This window comes from Buteo buteo, chromosome 23, assembly GCF_964188355.1.
Source record: "Buteo buteo chromosome 23, bButBut1.hap1.1, whole genome shotgun sequence".
Lineage (NCBI taxonomy): Eukaryota > Metazoa > Chordata > Aves > Accipitriformes > Accipitridae > Buteo > Buteo buteo.
In genome coordinates this window covers 20,376,888-20,403,533 of record NC_134193.1, presented here as the reverse complement: position 1 = coordinate 20,403,533, position 26,646 = coordinate 20,376,888, and the positions used below count along the sequence as shown (strand labels likewise).

The 26,646-nt window shown below is 44.4% G+C and overlaps 2 protein-coding genes and 1 long non-coding RNA gene across 10 annotated transcripts in view; 1 reads left to right on the top strand and 2 right to left on the bottom strand.

Moving 5' to 3' along the window:
* SEC16A (SEC16 homolog A, endoplasmic reticulum export factor) overlaps positions 1-13,840 on the bottom strand; it is a 31,450-nt gene extending 17,610 nt beyond the window's left edge. For 5 of the 7 annotated variants that reach the window (XM_075054737.1, XM_075054739.1, XM_075054738.1 and 2 more), the window contains exons 1-5: positions 13,735-13,838; positions 5,648-9,532; positions 4,945-5,090; positions 1,876-1,961; positions 784-919 (exon numbers count right to left, since the gene is read on the bottom strand). In XM_075054737.1, the coding sequence (XP_074910838.1) occupies positions 784-919; positions 1,876-1,961; positions 4,945-5,090; positions 5,648-9,457 (4,178 nt within the window). In that variant the 5' untranslated portion in view covers positions 9,458-9,532; positions 13,735-13,838. Of the gene's footprint in view, positions 1-783; positions 920-1,875; positions 1,962-4,944; positions 5,091-5,647; positions 9,533-13,734 lie in introns of all 7 variants that reach the window. The other 2 variants (XM_075054742.1, XM_075054743.1) reach the window with 2 other exon arrangements.
* Positions 13,841-13,931: 91 nt separating this feature from the next.
* On the top strand, positions 13,932-21,365 carry LOC142043504 (uncharacterized). Its single transcript, XR_012654060.1, has 3 exons — positions 13,932-17,194; positions 18,348-18,400; positions 21,233-21,365. It is a non-coding gene; the product is annotated as an uncharacterized LOC142043504 (long non-coding RNA).
* NOTCH1 (notch receptor 1) overlaps positions 20,202-26,646 on the bottom strand; it is a 43,556-nt gene continuing 37,111 nt past the window's right edge. For both annotated transcript variants that reach the window (XM_075054735.1, XM_075054736.1), the window contains exons 27-34: positions 25,899-26,047; positions 25,048-25,264; positions 24,602-24,692; positions 24,160-24,325; positions 23,135-23,430; positions 22,641-22,788; positions 22,431-22,528; positions 20,202-21,973 (exon numbers count right to left, since the gene is read on the bottom strand). In XM_075054735.1, the coding sequence (XP_074910836.1) occupies positions 20,504-21,973; positions 22,431-22,528; positions 22,641-22,788; positions 23,135-23,430; positions 24,160-24,325; positions 24,602-24,692; positions 25,048-25,264; positions 25,899-26,047 (2,635 nt within the window). In that variant the 3' untranslated portion in view covers positions 20,202-20,503. The remainder of the gene's footprint in view (positions 21,974-22,430; positions 22,529-22,640; positions 22,789-23,134; positions 23,431-24,159; positions 24,326-24,601; positions 24,693-25,047; positions 25,265-25,898; positions 26,048-26,646) is intronic.

Below are 26,646 nucleotides of genomic sequence, written 5' to 3'. Positions count from 1 at the left end.
AAAGCAAAAATGAACATAGCCACCTATATACCTGAGGGAAGTGACTTCACTGCATACCTGTCAAGAAGAAAACTGTACTTAGCTTCAGAAGGACTTTTAGATTATTTCCTAGATTGAGGTTTTTATTACATTAAACAAACTGACCTTTCTTCAAGAGGTTCATCCAGAATATTCAAGGTCAAGACCAACATTATACTTAGAGTCTGTTCTAGGAAAACCCACGGAATATTCACCCGATCTGAAAACAAGTCCTACTGCCTTAAATCCTTTTGTTAAGAGTAACGTGACAGCTCAACTGTTTTTCCTCAATGACCTATGTTAAAGCTACAGAAAGGACTAGCAACATGCATCTGTGAAATGTGTGCAATACTGCATTTTAATAGTCTGTTACAGGATGCATCTGCATTTCTAGAGAATATTGAGAGGATTTTACTTACAAAGCTGCACAATACCCTGAAATTCTGATGCCTGATACAACTATCACAACAGTTCATAAATTTTGAAGGCTTTGGGGCAGATCTTCAGCAAATACAGTAGTATTTCTGTTAGTGCACAAGCAAAGCCTCAGCCTTTGCCTTAACTTTGCCTTAACACTTACTGCCATAATTTAATTTTCTGGTGACATATTGACTATGGGGAACTCAGCCCTGAAAAAAACAATACCAGATTCTCCACCTTCACGCAGACATGCACACTAGATCATTCATCAACAGCAGCACTTAGGCCCTGCGCTGCCCTAGATCTGGAAAGAGCATTGAGGGAACATGGATCAAATGGACAAACCTGTTGCCATATGGATACGCGTCTCTCTTCTGGTAAGGGTTGTGTTCAGCATCATACCAATACCTCTGATCATAACTTCTAGGATCTCTGTATCTGGGGTCATATGCTGATGAGTAACGCTCCCAGCGACTTGGATCTTTGGAATAATAAAAAGAAATCATTTAGGTATTGGAAGCCATTGCCTATAACCTTTTTCTACTCCTTTAATTACATGCTGATTTGGTCCTGAAACATATAGCAAAACCAAAATAATGTACTTAAAGCTACATAAATATGTCCACTCATTTTTAGTTAAAAAAAACCAAAACAACCAAACAAAAAACAACTAAAAAATCTACTTCACACCTTCTAGAGAAACAAGGTTATTATAGTTAGCTAGATACTCTTGAAGGGACAGCATTTAGCATCGGAGAGATAGATCTTTTCTAACAACTTTAAAACTCAATCATAACATGATAACGACCAAATAAATATTAACAGAATCTTTGTGATCAGTCTTCAGAGCATCATACTATGTGTCTCAGGATGTGGAGAGATGTTGGTTAAAATCCTCCCAGGCATTATACAAGCAACTATTTTCAGATTACCAATGCCACTATGTCTCTGTGAGCATTCAGATAATCATGGACAAAACCAAATTCTAGTCATGAGTCAATTTCTGTTTACACCCACCTAAAATTTACTTTAGAAGTCTGCCTGCAGGTTACACACAAGGGATACACCCCAGTGAATGACAGGCTTGCAATGCATTGAAGAAAACTATTTTGTAGACTTACAATGGTGTGCTTTCACAATGGAAAGGCAAACTGAAGGCTGGTATTGAGGAAAAAACTTAATTTATTTTCTATCTACTACTTCTACTGAATAAAAAAAATACAGGAAGTATGGCATGGTATTAAGAACTGAAGTATGCCCAAAGATCAATTTTCAGCAAGTATAACTTTATTCTTGCTGGTTGTGGAAAGGATATCAATTTTCTTAATATGGAAAAATATAATAATTCTCTGATCTTAAAGTTCCTCTTCCCCATAAATTTTTGTTTAAACCTGCAATTTTCTATAGAAAAATTCAGAGTTCATTTAGACACCTTACCTCCATAATCATATGAGTTTGGGTAATAGCCTGGATAATAATCACTCCATCCACTTTTTGTATAATAATCTTCAGTATAACCTTGCCTGAAAGAAAGTGCACAGGTATAAAAAGTTATTCTTCCTTCGATCTCTTCTAAAGTCAGCAAGAGATATGAAGAACTGTATGCCACAACTGATTAGGTAGAGTTTCATATTTAAAATAATGCATTTATAGGAAATCAAGGAATCATAAAATTAAGACTTTACAAACCAATATATCACTAAATTGTTGTGTGCCATAAAAAGTTTAATTACTTACAATTAATAACAAAACCTACTGCTATAATTAACATCCTTTGAACTGTCTCAACAGAGAAGTCAGTAACTTAACAAGTATATATGAAATAATTGCTCCCTCAACTTTAACACTGCTTTGTTATACATCTTGTGGTGACAAAGAGAGGACTACAGTCTGGAGAAGAGGTCATAAAAATGGGTCAGGACATGAACTAGCACTCTCATAGATAATTCTGAACAGAGGGTTTCAGCCTCCGGGGCTGCCATTGTGGCATCTGTCACCATTGTTAAATACAGTTACATTCACAAAAGAAACAAAACCAAAACACACTACATCTTTCTTTAGGTACTCAGCCAAAGAACTCAATATTGTATCATCACCTTGTTTGACTTGGAGCCGATGCCAATCTGTGGCTGGCAAGCATGGAGAATACTAACATTGTAGGGCTAGTACTACCATAATCCCAGTGCTTTATTTTCATTCTGCACTCAGTCTGTTTCTCAGTCTCAGCTTTTCAGTAGATGCAGCAACGTTCCGAGTGTTAGCACATCCTTACATTTAATACTCCACTGAATAAATGAGATAGCATTGAGACGCAATTGTAACACAGCACATCACTACACAACTAATTCCAGGCATCTTCTAGGTTATTACCCTTCTCAATAGGCTTGGATGGACAGTAGCATGTAGGAAAGGCTTGTTTTCCATTTGAGCAAATAGAGAGGACTGAATAGAAGAAAATACTCATTTACAGAGCCCATGTTAGAATACTGATTGTCCAAACAAACAGAACAAGCACAAGAACCTGACTAAAACCAACACATCAAAGTAAGAGTCAGTGCAAATACAAAAGATAATTATAGTACTTCTGATGGAAAAAGAAAGATGTGGCCATTACTTGAAAAATCATGAGCCTTTATTATATGCAATTTTTAGGACACCATCCTACAATTTCTGAAAAAACCTAGATGATGAATGTAAATGAAATAATGTAGTGTATATATATGTGTATGTATATACGTGCATGTTTATATCTACACGTGTATATACCTGTGTGTATATACTAACAAACACACATATGTATACATACATACACACACAGGAGGTAAAGATATTTAATGCCAATGTGGAATGATGGGAACTTTCATACTCCTCTACAACTGATCATACAACTGACAGGGCAAACTCCAAAGTGGCCAAGCAAGTCAAGTGATGCTCCTCCCTGGAACGCGTGGGAAGTTTGCTAACACAGCACCTACCTCTGCAGAGGAGGAGATTTGATCTTATCAGATCAGGTTTATCCACCCAACCAATCTTCTGTCTCCGAAAGAGACTCCCCAAACAGAGCTTACAAAGCTGTATCACTAATACTGGCACATTAGGGGCACGTTTCAGACGTGCTATCACACTGACTTTGCCACTCTTAGGCTCTGCTGCCCTGCAGTACCACACCACAGTCCACATCCGACTGCAACATCATGTCACACATCAACACTGACAGAGCTACTTTTAAGAGGCTTTGATCTGCCCAATGTCACCTATAGAAATTTCAACCTCTTGTAAAAACAGTACATAAGAAGAGTACACACCAGGAAGCACTACTAGAGGTTATTATCTCATTACAAGATCTCACAGTGTGCTTAGATTCACTTAAGATGATAAAAGTTATCACATGCAGCTACAGCCATTGTTTTGTACTCTCAAGGCCAATATACATCTCCTATAATATTCTGGAGGTGGTATGCAAAATGTTATGGTTTTAATTCGAAGACTGCTCCATAAGTGAACTAACAACAACAACAGACAAATACTATAAAGGGTTTTATCACTTCCAGACAGATAACTGGGGTTCTCTCTTGGAAACCTGCAAACCCACCCACCAGATAATGCAACAGTAACATTTTGTCATTAGTTTGAAGTTCATACAAATCACTTATTTAATAATCATCAAAAAGCAGTAATCCCTGGGAGGTAATTTGCTGCTTCTTGCTTGAGAAATACTAGAGATTTCATTTCTGCTTTTTATTTAATATTTGGAAGTAGTATCTGAACACATTGTTTCCCTCTCTCAAATGTTTTATTTCATACAATCAGACAGACCGAGGCTTTTAAGTTTTCCTAATTCATGTGCTACCTGCATCAAAACCTGTAGTGAAGTCAGTGGGTGAAACATGCCCACATAGCATATTTGCTACATTGACCACAGTTTGGGAGTTTTGTGAGACCACACAGTTGAAGTAATCATCAGACAAATTAACCTGACACAGCACCAGGATATTTTCACTTCATTCACCATCTCTCTCTTCTAAACATCTAAAATACCATGTATTGGTAAGCCCCATGTACTGTTATGCTTGCAAGGCAAATCCCAGACCAACGTGCAAAAGTACCATTTATTAACAGAACTAGGGGCCATTGCTTAAGTGCTAGCCAGAGACTAAACTAGTATTGATTAACAAACCCATGGCCTACACTGCTCTTTCACAGCACACATGAAAAAGAGCTAACCTCAGCACCGAGTCCATCGCAGTGAGTTCCTGTCTGGCAGAAATGCCAACAACCACTCAGAATGAAACTGAATGAAAGGAGTAATACAGCTTTAGCAACAGAAAAGACTGTGGAATCATATCCTTTCCAGACATGGCATTTGATACCACCTGTTCCTATGGCAGCACACAATGAGTTTTTGAATTTACTGCGGCTTATGCTATAAAACTTCAACAGGCATCATTACACTTACTCACTGCTTCAGGATATACCAGATCTTTACTCAATTTAGGAATTGCATACCTAGAAGAAGGCCTGTCAGAGCAGTGACTAGCTCTGGAACTAGGACGTTCAGGCTCAGAATATCGATAGCTCCCAGGCTCCATATAAGCAGTGCTGGTGCTATCATAGTGTCTGTACCGTGGGTCATACTGTCCGTAGCTATCCTCCTAGAAAAGAGATTGACACATAAGGCAAGAGGCTTCCCACCTCCAAGAGTAAAACTTTAAAAACAAACACACACCACCACTGTGATACCTGAAGAGATGCAGATCAACAGACTACATTATAGCTTTCGCTATCTGTTGTGGCAAGTTATATTCAAGCCTATCAATATCCTAAACTTTAGAAAAAAACATTACATCTGGACCAAAGGCAGTTAGTTCAACCACTACGCTGGCCATGCTGCTAAACTGTCAATAATTCAGGCAGCAGATGGGAACCAAATTTGAAGCTAAGATAGTTATAATTGCCAACTTTGTCCAAAGAATCAAATAAACTGCTATCAGCTGACATCTGTGCCAGCTGGAATTGGTATTAGTAACTACTTTAAGTTTTTATAATCTTTGTAATGTAGGTTTTGTTACTATTATCTGGGTTTTCCGTACAATTAAATACTTAACATTAATGCTAAACTGTATGTTGATCATGACACAACTGTTTAAACTTGTAATTCAAAATTACTAAAACATACTGAGAGGGGAGGAAGGGAAAAATAAAAATTTACCATGTAATAAAGATGAGCTGCTGTTCTGGGGTCTGCAGGAGGATAAGGTGGAGGATATGGAGGCTGATAAGCATCGTACGGATGTCTATAGTAGTAATAAGGGTTCTGGGGCGGACCAAAGGCATCCTGAGGAGTCTGAGGCAGGGATGGACGCTGCAGGTCTTGTTGCACATTTGGCATGACTGACTGACTGGTGGTGGTAGAAGCGGCTGTGGAAGTTGGAGCACCCAATGGCTGTCCAGGCGCTGGTTGCTTCTCAGGACTCGTCTGATCATACCTTGTTGTCAGCTGCACTGAACTTGCCTCTTGGGGACCCACAGGTTGAGGATGGTTACTCAGCACCTGGTTCTCACGCGGCTGTGATGCCTGCATGGCTTTAGTCCCTGCGGCAATCTGGTAGTTTGAAGGAACTGAGGACTGCCCAGATGATGCTGGTTGCTGCATTTGAGCTGCTTGTATTTGTGGTTGAGATGGCAATGCTCCCTGTACAGCTCTGTCTGATACAGCCTGATGCTGTACATCTTTTGTCACCTGTTGATAGAAATGTTGTTTGTCATGCATCTCAGGACCCACCTGACCAGCACTACCAGCTGACTGTTGAGGATATACTGGACCACCAGAAAGTGACTGATTGTGCACCTGTACAGAACTACTTGCACTGCTTTTCTCCAAAGTCCGTGATACTGTGAAGTCGAGCACTCTAGCAGCTTCTTCTTTGCTATTTGAATGATTTGCAGAATTATTAGCCTGTACTACAGAATTAACAGGGGCGACTAGTGCACTTGCACTTCCACTGGGGAGATGCGTCCCAGGAGAAATGGATGAGTTAGACCCTGGCTTGCTAGCAAATTCAGGAACAAAACCTTCCGTATTAACATTCTTTTGCCCTTCTGGAGCCAAATTAAGTGGAGTTTTCATAAGCAAGTTTGTAGGCTGATTAGAAGCAGTATCAGAGGAATTAACAGGGCTTTGTAACAAATTATGTTTTAACAGATTAGTATTTGGAAGTGCATTAACTAATAGAGATCCAACTTGCATCACAGGTAATGGTACATTTTCCCCAGAAATGATCCCACCAGCATGTGAAGTTTGGGGACCCATTGCAGGCTTGTCCCCAACCCCAGAGTCCTTCATTGGCTGATTGTTTTCATTGCTGCTTAGCTGATTAGATAGAGAAATAGAAAAATTAATTGGCTGAGCCAAGTTATAGCTTTGATTAGGCTGAGCAATCAGGATAGGCTGATTTTGCAAAGACTCTGTAGGTGGAGAAGACAACAAACTTGCATAACCAGAACTTGCCTGAGACTGAAGTGCTTCCTCTTCTCCCATTTTGGGAGGATTCTCAAGATTTTCAGAAGATATATTTCCATCTTGGGAAAGCTGCACAGCAATAGTCCCTGGTTTACTTGGCAGCTGATTAGACAGGCCTTCTTCTGGTGGCTGAATGACTTCTACAGTTTGTTTGGCAGGTACGTACACTGCAGGAGCAGCAGGAGCTAGAAGCACATTTCCCGCAAAATTAGGTAACTCATTATGAGCCCACAAAGTTGTTGCTGGGCTATCACACTTCTTAACTGCTCCCTGAGCTCTTGTTGAGGACCTTCTCTCAGATACTGATTGTATGTTTTCCATAACAGATCCAGAGTGCAACGTATTTCCAGCTTCACCAGTGACTGCAACAGGCAGTGGGTGTACCTGACGCATGAAAATAGTTTCCAGATTATCTGGTGGCTGTTCAAGATTGCCTGGAGATGCAGCCGGCACAGCTGTATTCTTCTTGATATTCTTTTGGTTTGACTGATTCTCTCTTAATTCAACCACCATCTTTGCTTGGTCAATCTCTGCAGGTTTTATACCAACTCCATGGGACCTCACAGGTTCGAAAGAACTATTTGCACTTGTCTGAAATACTCCTGTAGGCTTAGGAGGACTTGGAGTTGGAGGCTGGGATAGATTACCATGGTAGTTCTTACCCAGGTTTAGCTCACTTGAATCACCTCCCAAAGGAGAGGAGTCAATCTGTTTAAAGAAGCTAGCAGAAGATTCTTCATCAGGCTTCCCACTTTCTTGCTGAATAAACGTACCAACTTGCTCTTGAAGTCTTGCTGAGCTAGAAGCACTCCTATGGCTAATGTTGCTATAGTTTGAAGATACGCTATCTGGTCGGACAGGATGAGGTAATGAATCAGGTGCCTCCAAATTTGGTCCTCCCTCAGCATGGCTCACAACAGCATTCTTTGGAAGCATCTGACCTGGAAAGGATCCGTATCTGTACAGATCAGGACCAGCAGCAGGGGATGAAGCACTGATGTTCTGTGGTTCACTTGGCAGCACTTCCTGATTCTGAATGCACTCCAGGTTCTCAACATTTTCATACTGTGACCCACCATTCCCAGACACATCACCTATACATGCCTTGTCATCGCTAACAAACATAGAGTGCTTAGCAGCCTGTGTCTCCTGCTGACTTACAATTTTAGGAAAGTACTGGACATCCATTCCTTTTTGTACCATCTCATTGGCTGAACCTGTACCAACCTGTGCCTGAGAGAGAACGTTAGTTGCAACCCGCTGAGGATGCATTGGTTGGTGATACAAGGATGCTGAATTTGGCTGACAAGCATCAAACTCCACCTTCTCAACTAAGTAATTTTTTTCAGATGAAAGTATTTCTTCATTTTCTGCCTCATCCCCTTTGAAAAACATGGAGACAGTGCCTGAATCTCGATCTGTGGGAATAGGTCTATTTGATATTTCAGACATATCTGGAGACTGGGTTTTGGGGTTATTTTCCTGAGGTGTGGGAACGACAAAACTGGAGTCTTGCAATGGTGGCTGGGGGTAAAACTGTTCCTGGTATGGTTGACTTAACCAAGCGTTAGTCATTTCTGTGTTCTGCCTAAACACGTTTCCAGGCTGGATGCTGTTCATGTGATGACTGCTATTTGCAGAGCCATTTTTCCCATTCTTTTCAGAACCAACAGATAAAGGCGCTTGCATGGTATTTTGTGGAATACCTTGGTGTACAGGACCCTGCTGTAAATTTGTCTGTGGAGGAGGATGAGAAGTGCTAACAGAAGACTGAGAAATGTTATGAACATCAGTCTGAGAAGACGGCTCAGGATAGGGCACAAAATTTCGCACTGGAGACTGTAGGTTACCTTGACCAGGCCTCCACTGAGACACAGGCTGCTGGGGAAGTGGAGGGAAGAGTGCTGTTGCATTGGGTCCTGAAGGAACATCATTTGGATCTCTACTAACATCTTGTCTACCTCCAGGTTTGTTTGATGTAGACACCATTCCAGGATACACACTGAAAGAATTTTCAACTGCTGCTCCTGCATTATAATGCATTGGTACCGCAGGCCCGCGGAGTCCAAGATCCGCATTTGGGTGCACTTCTGTAGTACTATTTATAATGTATCCTGGGGACGGTGAAGGAATCGGAACATTAGAAAACGTACTGGTATTTATTCCTGTTTGAGATACAGGAGCTGATAAAGACGTATGCGGTCCATGAGGATTGTCCCCTGCACGTGACGGTGAAGTATGCATAATGGGTGGCTGCGGAAACACCGCTGGGGAAGAACTTTGCATAACCAATGCATTGCCCTTGGATGGATTATCTGAAGAGGAACCCTGTGGAGTTTGTCTGCCAAATGCAAAAGGGTCTGTCACAGGCTGCACTGGGGCAGCTGTTGCATTTGCTCGTTTACTGAGCGAGCTGTTTCTCCAGTACATGTTCCGAGCAATGCCTGCAGGAGGTGGAGCTGCCGCTCCTGCTGGAACAGTCTGGGGAGGCTGCTGCATGATGGCCTTCTATCAGGGTCAGATGCTAGATGACAAACTAGTAGTGGATGCTGTAGACAGAGTCCTTCTTCTGCCCTGTTAAGGCAAAACAGATGACAAGTCAGTTTCCTTCCTCACAATACATGCAGCACTTAAAGATTTTTTATTTTAGAAACAAAATTACTCAAAGAACTTGAAGTGGAAAATCTCTCTCTCTTCTCCAGAATGCATAAGAAATTTACACATAACATTACATGTCTAAATCCAAGTCCAGTATTAACGAAGTTTAATGTTGTGTGGTAACAATGCACATTATTTAATAACCATATTAACAAATAGCTCCAACTAAGAGTAATTCAACACAGTTCAGTCCCGTACAAATGTTGAAGTCTCAGACTGTTAAAGCACTAATGGTATCATATGGTTACATTTCCCTCAACTTGTTTTAAGCAGAAGTATGCATCACAGACAAGACACAGCAGCAGTCAGCCTACAACAGAACCTGCAAGCACTATGGCAAGCTCAATTTAATTATAAAGAGTTGAGAAATTATTATCTAACTCTAATTCTATTAGAGATGATCTTCAGCTCTGTTGCACTGTTGCTCAATATGAACGGACCTTTTTAAGACGAGAAGAAAGCATCTCAGGAAAGAATTCCTCAGATGTTATTCCCCTCAACAGAACACTGTCCATTTTTTGCTTTAATAAAGAAAACATTGTGTAGGACAGTAGTGTTCTTTATTTTGAGAAAGGCAACTGGGTTTTCATCACAAATATTCTCTCTTCTAGATGAATGCTGCATAATAGTAAAACTGCATTTAAGAATATAGAAGACAATCAACTCCCCCCACCTATTAATTAATCAATGTTCTTGCTTTAACGCTAGTGGGACTTTGGCACGGTATCAGTTACAGCTGTATTTCAGGGTGGAAAGGACAGGCACAGAAGTATTCCAACTCTGCCAGCAAGAACTCCAAACAATATCAGTTAGGAATTTGGTACACAGGAAGTTCAATAAATTAAACAGGAATATGTATTTTTCAAATTTTATCACCCCTTAATAATCTGGGGAGGAGGGAAGCTGACAAAACTAGAGTCCTTCTTCAGTACTTGTCCAGTTCAGCTCACTGAAGTTTTAGCAACACGTGATAGTCTTGCTTTCTAATAGTATACAACAAATATGGTTTATTTCATGTAGAGTGAAGTACCCATGGCAATTGTTTCATACCACATGCACTTCTGTTTATAGAAGACAGATAAAAGCTGTGCAATTTTTATGGTTTTTGTTTGTTTATTTGTTTTTTAAGATTCAGCATCTTGTCAGTAAGAGTAATAAAATGGGAAGCCAGAAAAGTCAGATGTTTGTAATCAAGCCAAAATTTTAATAGCTATAGAGAGGTTCAAATGCAAAACACTTTTGGTTTCTGGTTAACAAAAATACATACCGAGTGAACACTGTGCAACTACACGTATTTCATAAAGATTTATAACTAAAAAATTCCAATAAAAAGCATACTGACCGGTACCACAGCATGATCTATACAGACTTTATCGGACATCAGTACAACTTACCCTAGGGAAAAATCTCTTCTGCTCATCACTGCAGAATCAAACAGTTCTATATGTAATTCAGGTCCCTCTTTCAGAGGGCCTGAAGTACCAGTCAGCAGAGTCTCTCAATTTCTTCCCCATATCCATATGTTTCATAGCCATATCTTAAGACTTTGTAAATTTGTTGTTAAAATTTGTGTTTTGTTAAAATGGGAAAGAAGGCCAGAAACTGACTTCAACAGAAAAGCATTAAATAGAAAACTTCATTAGTTTCATGCATTACTTGCATTTATCTTCAACATTCTTTCTGAAACACAGCTGCCTGTTGAATTCCTATCAAGGAATACTTACAAAAAGGTTTTAGTCTTTGCAATCTTTTCTGCTGTTATGATACCAAGGTGAAGGTCTTCCAGCTGGCCATGCTTACTGCCAACCACATTACCAGGAAACCCTGCCTAAACACCCACCTCAGTTTCCATATGCTTAAGAAACCCCAGGCTGTTCTGGACATCCCCACATATTTTTCATCATGTTCTTTACTGTATTAACCTAACTGCAAAAACTCCTCCCTCCCCTCCAAATAAACTAGGGTTTTTATGCAACACACCACAAACTGGGGAGGAAACAAAGCTAATTAAAACATCTGCCAAGACAGTTACCTCCTGGAAAGCACTAACTTCACTGAACAAAATGTTGGTATCTACTTAACAGCTCTGCTCCTAATAGAAAAGCTGTTTCTGAAATACAGTTGAGCACAAAAGCCAACTGTTTTTACAACTTAAATACCTACTTCCAAATTTCTAATGTGGACTTCACTCATTACAGTGTCTTATCAGATGTACACAGAGAAAAAAATCCTAATACTTTACCACATTTTTGTAACAACCATTACCAGTAATTAGCTAATTAAAATAAGCGTAGAGTTCTACTTTAAAGCGCTGGCTTGACATTCCTATAACAAGATCTCTAATGTTGCATTACAGAAGTTCAATACGAGGGTATTGGATTCCTTACAGAAGGAAAGTTAATATTAACAGACTGCACACAGTAGTAAAAGTATGCAAGATTTGAAGAATTAAGTCCAAATAAAATGAACATGACCATATCAGGTAATTTAAACAGAAGATATCAACCCAGCGATACTGATCCTCCCTGCCCCCATCCCAGTATTAAAGAAATGCTGATTTTAAGAAATTTATAGATGAGAAATAACTATGTAAGTTAAAAGCAATCCACCTCTGCTTTATCAGTTTGGAAATTCTTAACTTTTAGCAGGTTTATTTCTAGATAATGCAGAGCAGCCTGCTAAACATTAGTCACCAGAAGTAACAATTGCAGGTGGTGGTTCCAGACGTGCCAAGAAAATGTTACCAATGAGGAAAAAAAAAGATTAAAACTACCCTCTAGAGAATGCCATCAGTAAAGTTCACCTGATGAGCTCTATAGCCATGATTAGTTTTAAACTCCCCTGTGAAAATTTATCTGCATGAAGGAATAATTTATTTGGGGGGGGAATTAATTTAATCCTATCTCCAAGGGACATAAGCTAAATAAATTACTCTTTAACAAGTATAAGTATGCCCACAAAGCAGGTTACACAGTACTAATGTTAATTCTCATGTGTGCCTATACATATATATACACACATATGTGTTTGTGCACACATATGCATGTACCAAACAACAATTAACAAACAGGTTCACATACACAGATTCCTAATGACAAGAACAAAGTGAATAAAAAACCCTGCTGCAATCCCAAAGACAGAACAGCTGAAAAATGAGATTTGCATCTTTAAAATCAGTATCTGGGACACTAGTTTTCCAGATTATTTTTTTTGTACACAGACAGCTGCACATCTGCACACGTGTGGATGACACTCAGACTGAGCGCATTCTACATCTTTAGTACTGCTGATAGCTTCCTACCCGCTTTCTCATAAATGGCAACCATAGTTACAGATGTTATTCAGTGAAAAGAGCTCTTTGGGAATCAAAAGCACAGAGCTAAATGTGATTCATAGAGAGCAGCAGCATAAAACCTTCCCATTTGTCCTGTAAGGGAGACTTGACTACCGGTCCATCACACCAGCAGGTCCCAGCGCTTTCAAGCAACTGTGCTACTGAGTCAGCACCAGTTGCTACTCCAATAAAGCAGAGACCTATGACACTTGACAAGTCGAAAAACCAACCCCGAGTTGCGAGAAGTATTGTGTCTTGTCAAAGGAAATACACGATAATGAACATCAGGCGGTACTTTTGACCGCAAAATCTCTTTTTCTCTTCCCCACCCCATGAAATATTATTCAGAAAGCCCGCAGCGTGTGCGCCTGTCCCACCGTGGCACTCGAGGCGACCCAGAACCACCCCAATCCTGCACGAAAGACACCTGGGCAGCACAGCCCCACCGATTTCGCCCGTGTTTCACCCCTTCGCTCCTCCTTCCACCACCACAACCTGCCCCAACCGGGACCAGCGGCCGAGACCCGGGGCTGCCAGCGACCCTGCCGCCGCCCTGAGGCCCAGCCGCGCCGAGGCACGGCGGCACCGAGCAGCTCCAGCCGCACAGAAGGGGCAGCGACCGCCACCAGCCCCGGGGCCCGCACCTCAGGCCCTGCCGCTCCTCACGCAACCCGCCCGGGATCCCCAGCCCTCCGCCTGCCCCCGGCCCGGCACCCACCACCCCCCCAGCCTTCCTTCAGCCGCCCCTCGCTCTGCGGCAGCGCTCGGACCCGCCCCGCCGTACCTGGCAGCCCCCCGCCGACCGAGGACCCCCTCAGCAGCGGGCGCCGCCCCCCCTCACGGCCGCAGCACCGGCCCCCTCCGCCGCCATCTTGGACCATCCGGCTCCCAGTTCCGCCGCCGCCGCCGACGTGTCACGCCGCGTCGCGCGATGACGCCACGGCGCGTGCGGGGCCCGGCGCCGAGCAGCGCTTGTTTGTGTTTCTCTCCCAGTGGCTCCCTCCCTCCCCCACCGGCACTTCCGCCTTCCTTAAAAGGGAAAAGGGGGAAGGCAGAAGTGTCGGAGGGTTTAAAAAAAAAAAACAAAAAAAAAAAAACAAAAAAACCTAAGGGCGGAAGCGGCCTCGACAGCGCCCCGGCCTGGCGCAGGCGCCGTGCGGCTGCGGACTCGGGCGTCGCGGGTTCGAGTCCCAGCTGGGGCGGCTGCCGGTATTTGAGCTTTCCCGGGTCTCCTCGGTGAGACTTGGGCTGCGGGCGTGCCGCGGTCGGGGGAACCCTTCTCCCTGCCAAGCCCCTGTCGGCAACGGGTCTCGCTTCCACCGGTTGGAGTATGGCGGAGTGTGGCCCTGTGTGTGGGGGGGGTCCCGGTCTCCTCAGGCAGGCGCCGGGCACAGCGAGGTAAAGCCCGGTCGAGCGTCCACCGGGATTTCCGAGCCCTCGGGTTTCCCTGGGTAAGGTTGTAGTGGCGAAGGTGACCGCCAGGGCGGGACAAAGGACCGCCGGGCCCGCGGTGGGCCTGCGCGGCGGGAGGCCGTTCTGTCAGGGCGGGAGGTGAAGGCGGAGGGGCCGGGGGGGAGCGGGGCGGTTCGGGAGAGGCTGTCCCGGGTCGCTGAAGCTGCGAAAGAGGGAAAAACTGGGGGGGCGGTTCGTTTTGTTTGGTTTTTTTTTGAGGAAGGCCGGTGGAGGGGTGTCCGAAAGCTGCGGGGTAGCAGATGCCCCGGTTCAGCCCTGCTGCACGCAGCTATCTCCGGGACTCATTAACTTAAAGGCTTATAAAAGCACTTCTCCAGAGAAACATACGTTTGCGTGGGTTTTCGGTTTGGTTTTTGGTTTTTTTGTTTGTTTGTTTGGGGTTTTTTGGGGGGTCTGGGGTTTTGGGGGGTTTTTGGGGGTTGTTTTTTTTTTAGACAAGATCGTAGCATGGTATCAAACAGTTACGTGCAAGTCTAAAGCTTTTACTCCGCTCTGCTCTGTGTCCAGCTCTGGGTTGAGGGTCTGTTTTACACAAACTCGAAGGTTTTAAGGCGGGAGCCCCAGTTCCAACGGGAGAAGGATGTGTCATTTACAGGCGGTGGCCGCTGTGCCGGTATTGTCACACTCTGCACCCAACAACAGGCCTTGGAGGGGAAAATACAAACGACCTAAACAAACATCTTAATCAAGGGTCATTATCAGCACAAGAGCTGTTTCTGCACGCTTGATCATTAAAGCAGGGTAATATCCTCAAAGCCCAGTCCATGCAGGGGAAGCAGTACTTTGATGCTGGTGTGGGAACCAGAGGCAGCACTGTGATTTTTAAAGTGCCTTTCATCTCCCTCTTTTGTAGGAACATTCTTATAAACCAGCTTGTCAAATACAATTTCCCTACACAGGCATGAATTGCAGATAAAGCCCTGGTCCTCCCTTGATACTTCCCCCAACAGGTGTAATCCGAGGAAACATGATTTTAATTGGCCTGATTAGCTTTCTAAAAATACATATGTATTCTGTAAATACCATCAACAGCTTACATATGTATCTATAGCTATATATTTACATTACATATCTAACCCTCCTCTCATACACCTATACACATACATACAGAATGCGAACACTAATGATGGCATCTCACCTTTGCTTTCTCCTGGTAAGTATGTGATCATAAAGAACTGTCACATTAGGACATTAAATCCCTTTTTACCCTGAAGCTTTCTAACTGATTTGCTGTACTCAGAAAATGCAGCCAGTTCTGGACTTGAGACTGACCCATTACAAATAAAAAGGCTTGCTGGTGGGCAAGAGGACAGCGTGTGTTCTTTTTTCCTGCTTCACCAGCTTGTGTCCAACCCAAATGATACTGACCTTTTCCCATTAAATTCTGATAATTTATTCAGCCTTCAGGTTGCAGGCAACCATAAACACAGCCCTGCCCCAGGAGCTCGCTATTAAAAGGATCATTCTCTAAGTTTAGAAACAGGGAAAATGGCTAAAGGAGAGTTTCTCTTATGAGTACAGGTATCCTGTACCAGGTTAGCCAACTCGGACAAGCTGAGCTTTATTTATTTACTAATTTAGTTGCTGTGATTATTCAAACTACCCCAGCCACGTTAACCCGTGTGTAATTTGAGAGAGGCTACACCTTAGATGAATTTGGCTCCTTTTGTACATTCTTAAGGGGGTGATTTGAGCTGCAGTAACAATTCAGCAATCAGGGTTCAAGCAGCTGTTAGCAACTTTCTGAGCACACACCAATAGCCTGGAGGTAAAAGCAATACAGAGTAGCAATTTCTAAATGTCCCATCTAATTGAGCAGGAATAATGAAAACAAAGAAAAAAAAAAACCCAAGCCCTCCAGCATGTAAACAAATAGTTCAGATGCACCGATTCCTCATAGCATCAACGTATTTGCCATCGGAATAGCTCGGTGCTAATCTTGTCTTATGCAAACACTTCTGAACCCTTCCCTTGGCATGGGATATATTTTCAGTGCTTCTCAGACTTTTTCACCTGGAATGCTAAAACAACTGCGCTTGCCATGACCCATTCGTTCCTCAGCATCTTCTGTTGACTCGAGAGCTTCAAATTCAGCTCCCACCATCTTTACCAACATGAGGTAAAGATGAGCTTGTGGTTGGACAACATGGGTTGGTTGGAGGGGACTGGGGGAAGGCAAATCCTTCTGGATGGAGGGTTGGTGGGAAAGCCCTAAGTGTGGAGGCAGTGTTTGAAACTGGGGCCATTTCTCTCATTTCTCATTTAACTTTGCCTCAGTCCCAGCTGGGGATCTGTGACCCCACTGTCATCTCATATACCCACTTAGGAAAGCAGGAATGAGGGACTGGCAGGAGTTTGTGGGTCACCAGACGCCTTCATAAGTGTAAGAGTCACTGGGGGCTAAATGCTTAAAAACTAAACTGTGTATCTGTACTCCTCTACTGCTTAGAAAACCTTTTCTGACTTCTAGTTTGTATTACCTTGTGGCCAATTTATTAGTATCAATTCATGTACCAATGCAGACCTTTTTGTTTTGCCTCTTTCCCTGGTATTTAGCTCTCTTTCCTCATTCTGTCCCTCTGACCCACCCTCATGGAAAATTACGTGCTTTGAAGCTCCTCACTTCGTAAATAAGCCACATATGTTTAGTTGTCTCTTGCAATGCACGTTGTTTTGCACATCCTCATAATCCCTTTTTTTTTTTTTAATCCATTCCAGGCCAAATTCCCACCTTGACCATGAGTGATGAGAGTGTTGCACACTTAGACCAGGTAGGAGAGAGTCTTACTAACACCTCACATTGGCGTGAGCATCTCCCAGTCTCACAGGCAGCACGGAGGCATGGGCATGAGCACTTGGACGCGTACGTGTGGGAGAAGCCTGAAAAGATGGGCTGCGTGGGAACATGGCTAGATGTTCCCAGACACAATTCATGGACAGCACATGTGCGAATCGTGGTGAAGGCAGACACAGTTCATCTCGTGTATCCCAGATGGGATGCAGCGAGACACAACTAAGGGGAAGAGCACGTCTCAGGAAGCCCATCTCCAGGGCGCCCCTTGGAGTAACGAGGTCCTCAGTGGCAAACCACATTTTACAGGGGGAAAAGGGATTTGTCCTCAGTTAAAATACCCCCTTTCCACGGAGTTTGCAGGGAGAGCACGCCGGCACATTGCCTCCCTGACCTCTGAAGGCGCTGCGTTTCCCTGCTGCTGGGTGGCACATAAAATGCCACAGCTGCAGCACCAGCTTCTGACTGGTTGTACAGCAAATGTCTGGTGGCCCCGAACCCGTCTGGGGCTGGATACTGGGTACATGTATACACATGCCCGCTCCCTCCCCGGCCATGGAGTGGAAAATACCAGCATTCCAGGAGTCACCAGGCTTATCTGATTTGGGAGGAGGTCCACAGCTTGGCTATTTATATCCAGTTATTTGGGGACTTTGCAGCTGCATTTGGACTACAGAGTCCCTGTGGGAAAGAGAAAGAATTAAATTAAATTACTGCAAAAATCTTGAGTGCAGCAAAGACAGCAAACATTTCTGCGGGGTGTTTGTGCCTGGAGTGTCATTACTGAAACTTTCGCTCGGGTGCTGCTGCCCCTCAGCGTTGTTGCTGGATGGCTTCCCAGTTCCTATCTGTGCAAGCCACCACATCTGAGAGCCCAGCCATATGCTCAGTGCTCTGTGTGAAGTAGGAAGCCTTATACGTAACTTTTAACACCACTCCTAGGGGCTCTGTTTCCATAGGCACCATGTAATTAAAAGCACGTGGCCATTTTTTACCCTTGGCCATCTCATCAGCCAGAGAATGCTTCTAAAAAACTGATCAGAAAGCAAAAGTTTTAAAGTGACAGAATATAGTACTTTGAACATGCACGAGTGACGTTCTTTAAAACAACTTTTCAATGTTTCCCCTTTTAGATCCTGACCTAATGGCAGAGGCCTGAGAGGACATCAGAACATCCACAGCACAGGTAAAGGGCTATCTGGGCAGAGCCCATCCTGGCTGAGAGCCTCGCAGAGCTCCTCCTGCCTTGCTCAAACCAGATGTGTCAAGCTGGTGAGAGTTTTGCACAAGTTAAGGAGAAAGTTTCATTGTCCAAAGCCCTGCTCTGATCTTTAACTTAGAGAACAAGATGTTAGGAAAGTGCCAGTACTTTGTGTGGAGAGGCAGCCCTGCAGTATTGAAAGACAGCTGGTATCAAGCCCAGATTTCAACCAATCCGTAACAAAAACACTAAGTTGCATTTTTAGTAAAATCTAGATGCCCAGAAGCATCATTTATTGCAAATCAGTTAACCAAAAAAAATACATCATTTTTGCAAACTACAACTTTGCATGTAGATAACTTTATTACAGAAGATATCTTTTCTTAAACTACACTCTAGTTTATAAAACATAGGAAGATTCAACACCACGTGATGTTTTTATCACTCATATTAGGCATGTCACAATAACAATGGTCTGAAATGTTAACTAAGATGAGTGCTCAGCAAGGTGCTGTGCCTTGAGAAATATCTGTTTTATTTGGTGTTCTAATAAAAAGGAACGAGGAAAAGGAACCCTTTTCTTAGGTTTTCTTGATTAACTGCTCTCTATTTGCCTGTCCCATACGCATATCTAGTCTTAGGGTGTCTGCTTGCCTTTGCACCCGAGTGAGTGATATTCCAACACCTCTATAAGGTGATATATTTATGATATATTTAAGACTTGCTCATTTAGATTTTTGAAACAAAATCCACCTTTTCTTAAAAAAAACATATTTACAAACATTAAATCTGCCACAGGCTTATACTATATTTTACATGATACACAGAAAGAGTGCACATCAATATAAAAAAAGATGCATCACTCCAGACTAACAAGAACAAAATGTTAACGTTTCACAGCACAGACTCGGCTGTGCTGTCCTTCGCCCTCCTGTTTAGCCAGTCCAGCATCCCACCAAAACCGGCAGCGCTTTCCACTGAGCACCCAGCAATCGCGCTGCCAGAGGAGCTGGATACGGGCGAGCACTTAGTGGTGGCAGTGTTATAATGCTTTGTAATCTCACTCAAGGTTGTCTGCATTAATAGACACGCCTTCTTTAAAATAGGCAGGCCATCCTTAAAATAAGGATGTGGTTTACAAGTTTATATTGGCATTTATTTCTTAAACAGTTACTCAAATGCAAACACGAAAACAAAAAACAGTAAAGATATTCAAAGTAAAATTAAGTCTCCTTTGTGTATAAACTCCACAGTTATGGGTTTGGCATATACTCCGAAGTTATGGGCTTGCTCTCTTAAAAGTTTGGCAAATACACTTCTTTTTGGTGGGGGACAGTATTCATGTTTTGTAGGGTTTGTTTTTTTTATCTTAGAACCTGTTCTTACAGGTCTATAATCCTGATTATTTTTTTAGATCATAAAAATCATTTAAATATATATTTTTTTATATATATAAAAACAAGAGAGAACAAAAATTTCTATTATCAAGGCAAATGTACAACTATATAATACTGAAATTTAAACAAAGATTCATGACTGGTACCATAAAATGTCTTCTCAGATATAATAGCAAAGGAAACATTTTAAAGTACATTTCGAAAATCCATCCATGCTTAATTTTTTTTCCCCCTAAGGAGTGGTATTTTTAGCCAATTTTTCGTTCCCCTTTTCTTTCTCACCTCTCTTTCTGAGTTGAAAGAGAAAAAAATAAATTAAGGGCATTTCAGAATCACAAATCGCTGCCTATAGCTTTACATAAACATTTCCTCAAATCAAACACAATGAACCCCCCAAACAAAAGAGAATGTCCTATAAAAACCTAATTTTTTGATTTCTTGAAACACAACTGGTGTCCCACATTGAGTTCTTAACAATAGAACATATAAATAAAAAGGCAGTGTTTTCATGTAAAATAAAAAGTACATAAATAAATACTAAAAAAAAAAGGAATTAATTTGTCTTTTTCTTTTTTTATAAAAACATATTTAAAAAGGATCCTTTAATAAAAGCATCCAATGTCCTTTTAAAAAAGATCTCCCTCAAGCTTCTAACTCCCACTGAGCGCCAGCGTCTCTGAAACACCGTCTTTTACTTGAAGGCTTCAGGGATGTGTCCCATCTGTGACTGCATACTCGTGGGAGGGCTGGAGATGCCCTCAGACCAGTCGGACACGTTGGAGTGAGGAGACGAGCTGGACCACTGGTCCGGCGACTCTGGAGATGGCGTTAGGAAAGGGTGGTCGGGCACCTGGAGCTGGTGGCTGGGGGTGTTGTCCAAGGGGGAGGAATAACTGTGCTGGGAAGGTGGAGTTAGAAACTGCGTGGTGGTCATGGGCTGGGCGAGGGAGGATGGCAGAGACGTGGGCAGCATCTGGGAATCTTGAGGCAGGATCGTGTGGACTGCCATGGTACTGCTGCTCACCGGCTGCATGTCGGGCTGGCTCAGCTCGGTACCAAGGAAATTTTGGCCCATGTGGCCGCTCGCGTTGGAGCTGGGGTTGTGATGCTGTTGCGGCTGCTGCTGCTGCGGCTGCTGCTGCGGTTGCTGCGGCTGCTGCTGCGGCGGCATGTTTTGCTGCTGGAGCTGTTGCTGCTGCATCTGCTGTAGCTGCTGGCTCTGCATCAGGTGAGGCTGGGAAGCCAGCCGGGTGTTGGGCATGGCCTGGTAGCTCATCATCTGCGACAAGCTTGTGGTGGGCAAGCCGTTGTGCAGGGAGGTCATCATGCCATGTTGAAGGTTCTGTGTCTGCTGATGTGCCCCTGGTTGCATGTTGCCTCTCATCGGGTTGTACTGATTCTGGACCATGCCGTTCTGCAGCCTGGTGAGCCAGTCACACTGCCCGTTCAGACCGGCCGCTCCGCCAACAGAGAAATTCATCGGGGCGTTGCTCATCACTGTGCTGGGGCTGGAGACGGGGAGATGAGAGAGACGCGGCGGCACCGAATCGAAGGCCATCCTGCTGGAGTTTCCCATGCCCATATCCTGCTTCCCCGCCATGTTGAGGTGATTGATGCTCATGTGGGCATCAGGCATGCCTGGCAGATGATTCAGAGGCATGGAAGGGGACTGCTGAAATGGAGAGGTCATCAGTGGAGGAGAGGCGACATCTGACAGGTACCCGTGGGGCGACTCCAGGGAGTCCACTGGAGACAACACGCTGGAGTTGTCAAGCAGACATCCTTTTCCATCTTGTGATTTTTTCCTCCGGGCTTTGAGGTCTTTGGCATCCTTGCCGTTGCAGCTGAGGCCCTTGGTACTCGGCTTCCTGGCCTTCTTGCCCTGGACGGCAGGTTTCAGGTTGCCGATGTAGCTGTTGGGAGAGCAGAGCGGTGGGGACAGTGTGGGTGCTCCCAGCGGGCCATTGTGCAGCGGTGGGCTCCGCACCAGGTTGTACTCGTCCAGCAGCCTCACGATGTCGTGGTGCATGCGCTCCTGGGCGATGTCCCGTGGCAGCCGGTCCATGTGGTCCGTGATGTCGCGGTTGGCAAAATGGTCCAGCAGGACCTTGGCGGTTTCGTAGCTCCCTTCTCTGGCTGCGAGGAACAGTGGGGTCTCCTCCTGGAAACCCAGCAAAGATGGTTAGGTTCAAGTTCACAGATTCTCTTGGCTAACACTGTCCTGAGCTCCATGCCCAACACCATGCAGATGGGTGGCAGAGACAGTAATCATCTCTCCTCTGGTGTGGTTTTCCTGCTGCTTCTTCCCACCCTGCTAAGCCATATCTTTATACTGATACCAAACCAGGAACCCTATGAGTGACCCAGAACATGTGAGGAGATGGCCACATGAACACTGTGTCATACTTCTCACCAAGCACAGCACGGCCCCTCAACATCACCCGTAGGATCAAATCCCACAGTGCTTCTTTGAGCTAAATCCAACAGCTTCATTCAGAGCAGAACAATCAAATCAGAGTCTCAGTGCCAGACAGTGTTGTATTTTAGGCAAAAATTACCCTTTAACAGACTCCCCAAACAGTTCTTTCCTTGTCTACGTAAGTCCGGGAGACCCCTACCTTATTGTTCTGCATATCCTTATTGGCACCATTCTTCAGGAGGACTACGGCGGCTTCAACATTATTCACGGCAGCCGCCCAGTGCAGTGCCGACTTGCCTACGGAGGAAGACCACGAAATACAACACGCATTAGTGAGTGGTAAAAGTAACAGCAAGCAGCCCTTTCCTTCCACCTCTGAGGGAGCCTGTGTTTTAGTTGCCTGCAGTACCTAGATCATCCACGGCATTAACGTCTGCATGGCAGTTGATGAGATCGTCCAGCATGCCCTCCACAGCCAAGCGAGCGGCCAAGATCAGAGGAGTGGTCCCGTCATGCATTCGGGCGTCGAGATCAGTTGCCCTGTTCCTAATCAGGATCTGCCACAGCACAGGCCAAAACGCAGGAAACACAAACGTTAGGAGGGACAGAGAGCAGACAGTCCGGGTACCCAGGTCTCAGGACCTGCAAGCCCCTTTCCAGAGGCTGGTCCCTCCAGTCCCCACTCCCAGTCTGGGGCTGCACATCCGAGGGCAGCTACGGGGTTGCTGTTTTGCTGTGCCCTGCCCTAAGATAAAAGGGGTTTGGTTTTCAAGACTTTCACCCCACGGTTTCTCAGGGCAAGCTGGAGACCCTGCAATAACCTCACTTGTGTGACTGACTCAACATGTAGCACCAGGACTTTCCCCAGAAAACCTCGAGACTGGTGGCAAAAGGATCAATTACCTGGAAGACTCCTTGGGCATCAGCAGAGACGGCGGCGTGGAGGGGCGTCCTGCCCATGTTATCTTGGATGTTTGCATCGGCACTAGCTTCCAGCAGGCGCTTGGCAGCGTCCGAGCGGGAGTACCTGGCAGCCAGGTGAAGCGCCGTCTCGCCAGTGCGGTCAGTCTGGTTGTGTAAGCTGGCGCCTTGGTAAATGAAATCTGAGATGACGGCGGGAGCATCATCTTCCTCTTCGCTATTGCCAGTCTCCAGCCCTCCTCCACTGCACGAGGCGATCATGAGAGGGGTGAAGCCATCTGAAAAGCACAGGGGAACTCGGTGAAAAAAGGCTTTTTACCCTTCTGTAATGCAGACGGCTCAGCAAGATGTTCTGTCTGCGATAGATGCTTATTCTCATGGGTGCATCAAGACTGAGTTCCTGACTGGTTCTAAACATCAAACACGAATATCCTTCCTCTGATATGGATCTGAAATTCCTTAGTGGTATCTCACCGCTCGCTGATTTTCCTATTTCATCTGCTACCTTACACACTAACTTGTAAGGCTCAATTTATAAGGAAGATTGCTCAAAGCAAACTTGAGTACGGTACAGCACAGCCTTAAATATTTGTATTATTTCAGAGGACAATTTCACAGATGTGGGGAAGACCAAATGTTTGTAATAATTTAAAAGCCTATTAACTACTAATATAGTTAAAAACCTGAAAATAAGATTGTGAAATGTGCAGTTCGGTGGGAGGAGAGGAATCTAGGAGTGGCAGAGAGATAAACTGGATGATTTAATAGGTACTTCTGTATTCTCTAACTTCTGTCTCAGTGATTAAACAAAAGAGATCTCATGGAAAGCAAAACGTGACAGGGTCTGTCTCTAAATCACGCACAACAACAACCACGCGATGCAGAACGCGAGTCCGTACTAGAAATGGAGACAGGTAGGGCTGTCTGGGACTGCTCATCTGCAAGGGGTAAGGGAGGATTTTAGATTAGCTGACAAGCAGCACAGAAGTGAAAGGAGTCCACCTTACCGGGACCTCTGACGTTAACATCCATACAGTCTGCATCGATTTCTCCCTGCGGTGGGGTAGGTGCCATGGAGGATATGCGCAGGTCAGCGGCATCCAGGTGCTGCTGGGTCCACTGCCTGTGATCTGTCTGATCGTCCGTGTCGGGCAGCATCGCCTGCTCCTCAAACTGAGGAACAACAGTGGGAAATGAGCACCGAGCAAAGCGTACCAGTCCGGGCGGGAGGAGGGGGCTGAGCTCTAACATGGGAAGCTCTGCAAGTCTCAAAGGTGAGTTTGTCACACGCGGGTTTGCAAAGGAGCCTGCAGCAGCGATGCGTAGGGCAGGCTGGGCCCCCCAGGGTCCCTCTGCTCTGCTGCTTTCCGCAGCGCTCTGCTCCTTCCGTGACAAAACCCAGCGAGTGACTACTTGCAGCACAGAAAGGGAATGTGGCAGTGAGCTTACCCTGAACTTCTTGGTGTCCAAGGTCTCCTCATCACCCCACTCATTTTGGTTGTCATCCATCAGCGTGCCATCTGAAGCATTTTTGAGGGGTCTTTAAAAATAAAACCGTACAAAAAATTAGCTCCTCTGCAGGAACTAGTCTGTGGTGGACTCTGCTTATCTACATGCACAAACTGAAAGAAGAATCAAGAAGGCAATTTCCAGGAGGTTCCCCTCAGGTTGCCCTTCATTTTTTGCCAAGTGCAAACAGACCATGAAGCGTTTAAAAACCTCCTCCAGATGGGAACACTGCTTTCCCCATGCAGAACTTTAAGAAACCTGATTTTCCTCCTCCCCACTATGCCAATGTGATGCACTAGAGAACAAAACTCTGATGGTTTCTTTCAGAAGAGCCCCAAGCAGCCCCGCTGCACTGTGTTTAATGGGTTAGTAAGCAAATTACTCACTTCAGTCCAACAGAATCCTCCCCAAGTGGTTCTCGTCGCTTCTTCTTGCTCGACTCTGTCACTTTGAAGCCCTCTGGGAACCAAAGCTGCCCATGCTCCCTGCGCCGCTTACGAGACACCAGTACTCCCACTCCAAAGCAAGCAAGCAAGACCAGCACAGCCACCACCACGTACATAGGATACAGCTGGGAGTTCTTCGTGGGCTCAGCTGTTTCACCTACAAAACAGTGGGGCACAAAGAGATGCTGAGACATTAAGCTGCATCGCAAACCAGTGACAGAGTGGAAATGAAGGAAAATTAGTTAATAGAGGTACCTAAGTCTGATCTCAATCAGCCCCCCCAAAATAAGGTCATTTTATACGCTATTAATCAGAATTGCAAACTATCGGCAAATTCTCGGCTGCACAAGCCAGCCTGCATCAGGAGACAGCTTCACTTTTTTCTCCTTTAAGGAAAAGGATTAGCAAACTTCAAATCATTGCGCTTGCATTGAGCTGTTAAGACAAAAGGATTTAGGGGGGATTTTCAAGATACAAACTTCAACTCCTTGCATGTCACTCATTGATTGGAGCTGGTTGGGTTTTCTTTTATTTTCTTTTTTTTTTTTTTTAATAACTTTTATAGTGATAATGATTTTGAAATAAGTCTGGAATAAGCAAAAATAATAAACTGTTTTTGCAATTTTTTTAAGAACAGACTTAAAGCAAAAAAAAAAAACCAAAACCCAAAACGATGCAAGGTTATTAAAACCAGACTGTGTTCAAATGCAGCTGGCTGACAGACAACTAAACATGGATAAGGCTGGAAAGTTTTGGCTGTCTCTCCTCCCCAGCCAACCAGCCATACTTACTTTTAACGGCTTCTATTTTATAGGGTATGTTCAGGTTGCCAAGGGAGGCCAAGGCACCCAGGAACGCCGCCACATCGGTTGCACTCTGGAAGCACTGGGAAGACGACTGGATGCACTGGCGGTTATCAATTTCCAAGTAGACAATGGATCTGTGTGAGAGAAGAGTCAATGAGAAACACGGAGCAATGACCACACTGAGAAGACAGATGAGCCCTATCTCCCTTCCCTCCTTAACCCCCCAGCAGTGGGAACTGGAAGGTGGGAACCCATCTCCTTGCTTCCCTGCGGCCCAAGCCCTCCAGCTCACACTCATGGTCTATTGGATTTGCTTCAATGAATACTGTGAAATCTAACTCCTTATCTACAGGAATGGAAGGGAGTCTCTGCTTCACAATGTTTTAGAATTACCCAGATACTACAGTATCTTAAATAATGCTGTTTGGGAGCCTTCAGATCTTTTCAGATCTGTTTCGGTGCTCTAACTCCTTTGCTTTCAGTGGCTTTTGATTGAGCCCACAGAGAGGGAGAAGGTTAGATCTATATGTTTACACCAAAGATCTCCAAACACAGTTTGCAGTAATTGAGTTTTACAACAAAGCTCTAGAAAGCATTTCCCAGGGAGAAACTGTGGCTTAACTTAATGACTTCCTGAAGTCAGACAGTCGGTCAGGCCAACCTCTGCTTCCAGGTCCCACCCAGCCCAGCCCCGGCTCGCAACAATACACAGGACTCCTTCAATCGTGAGAGT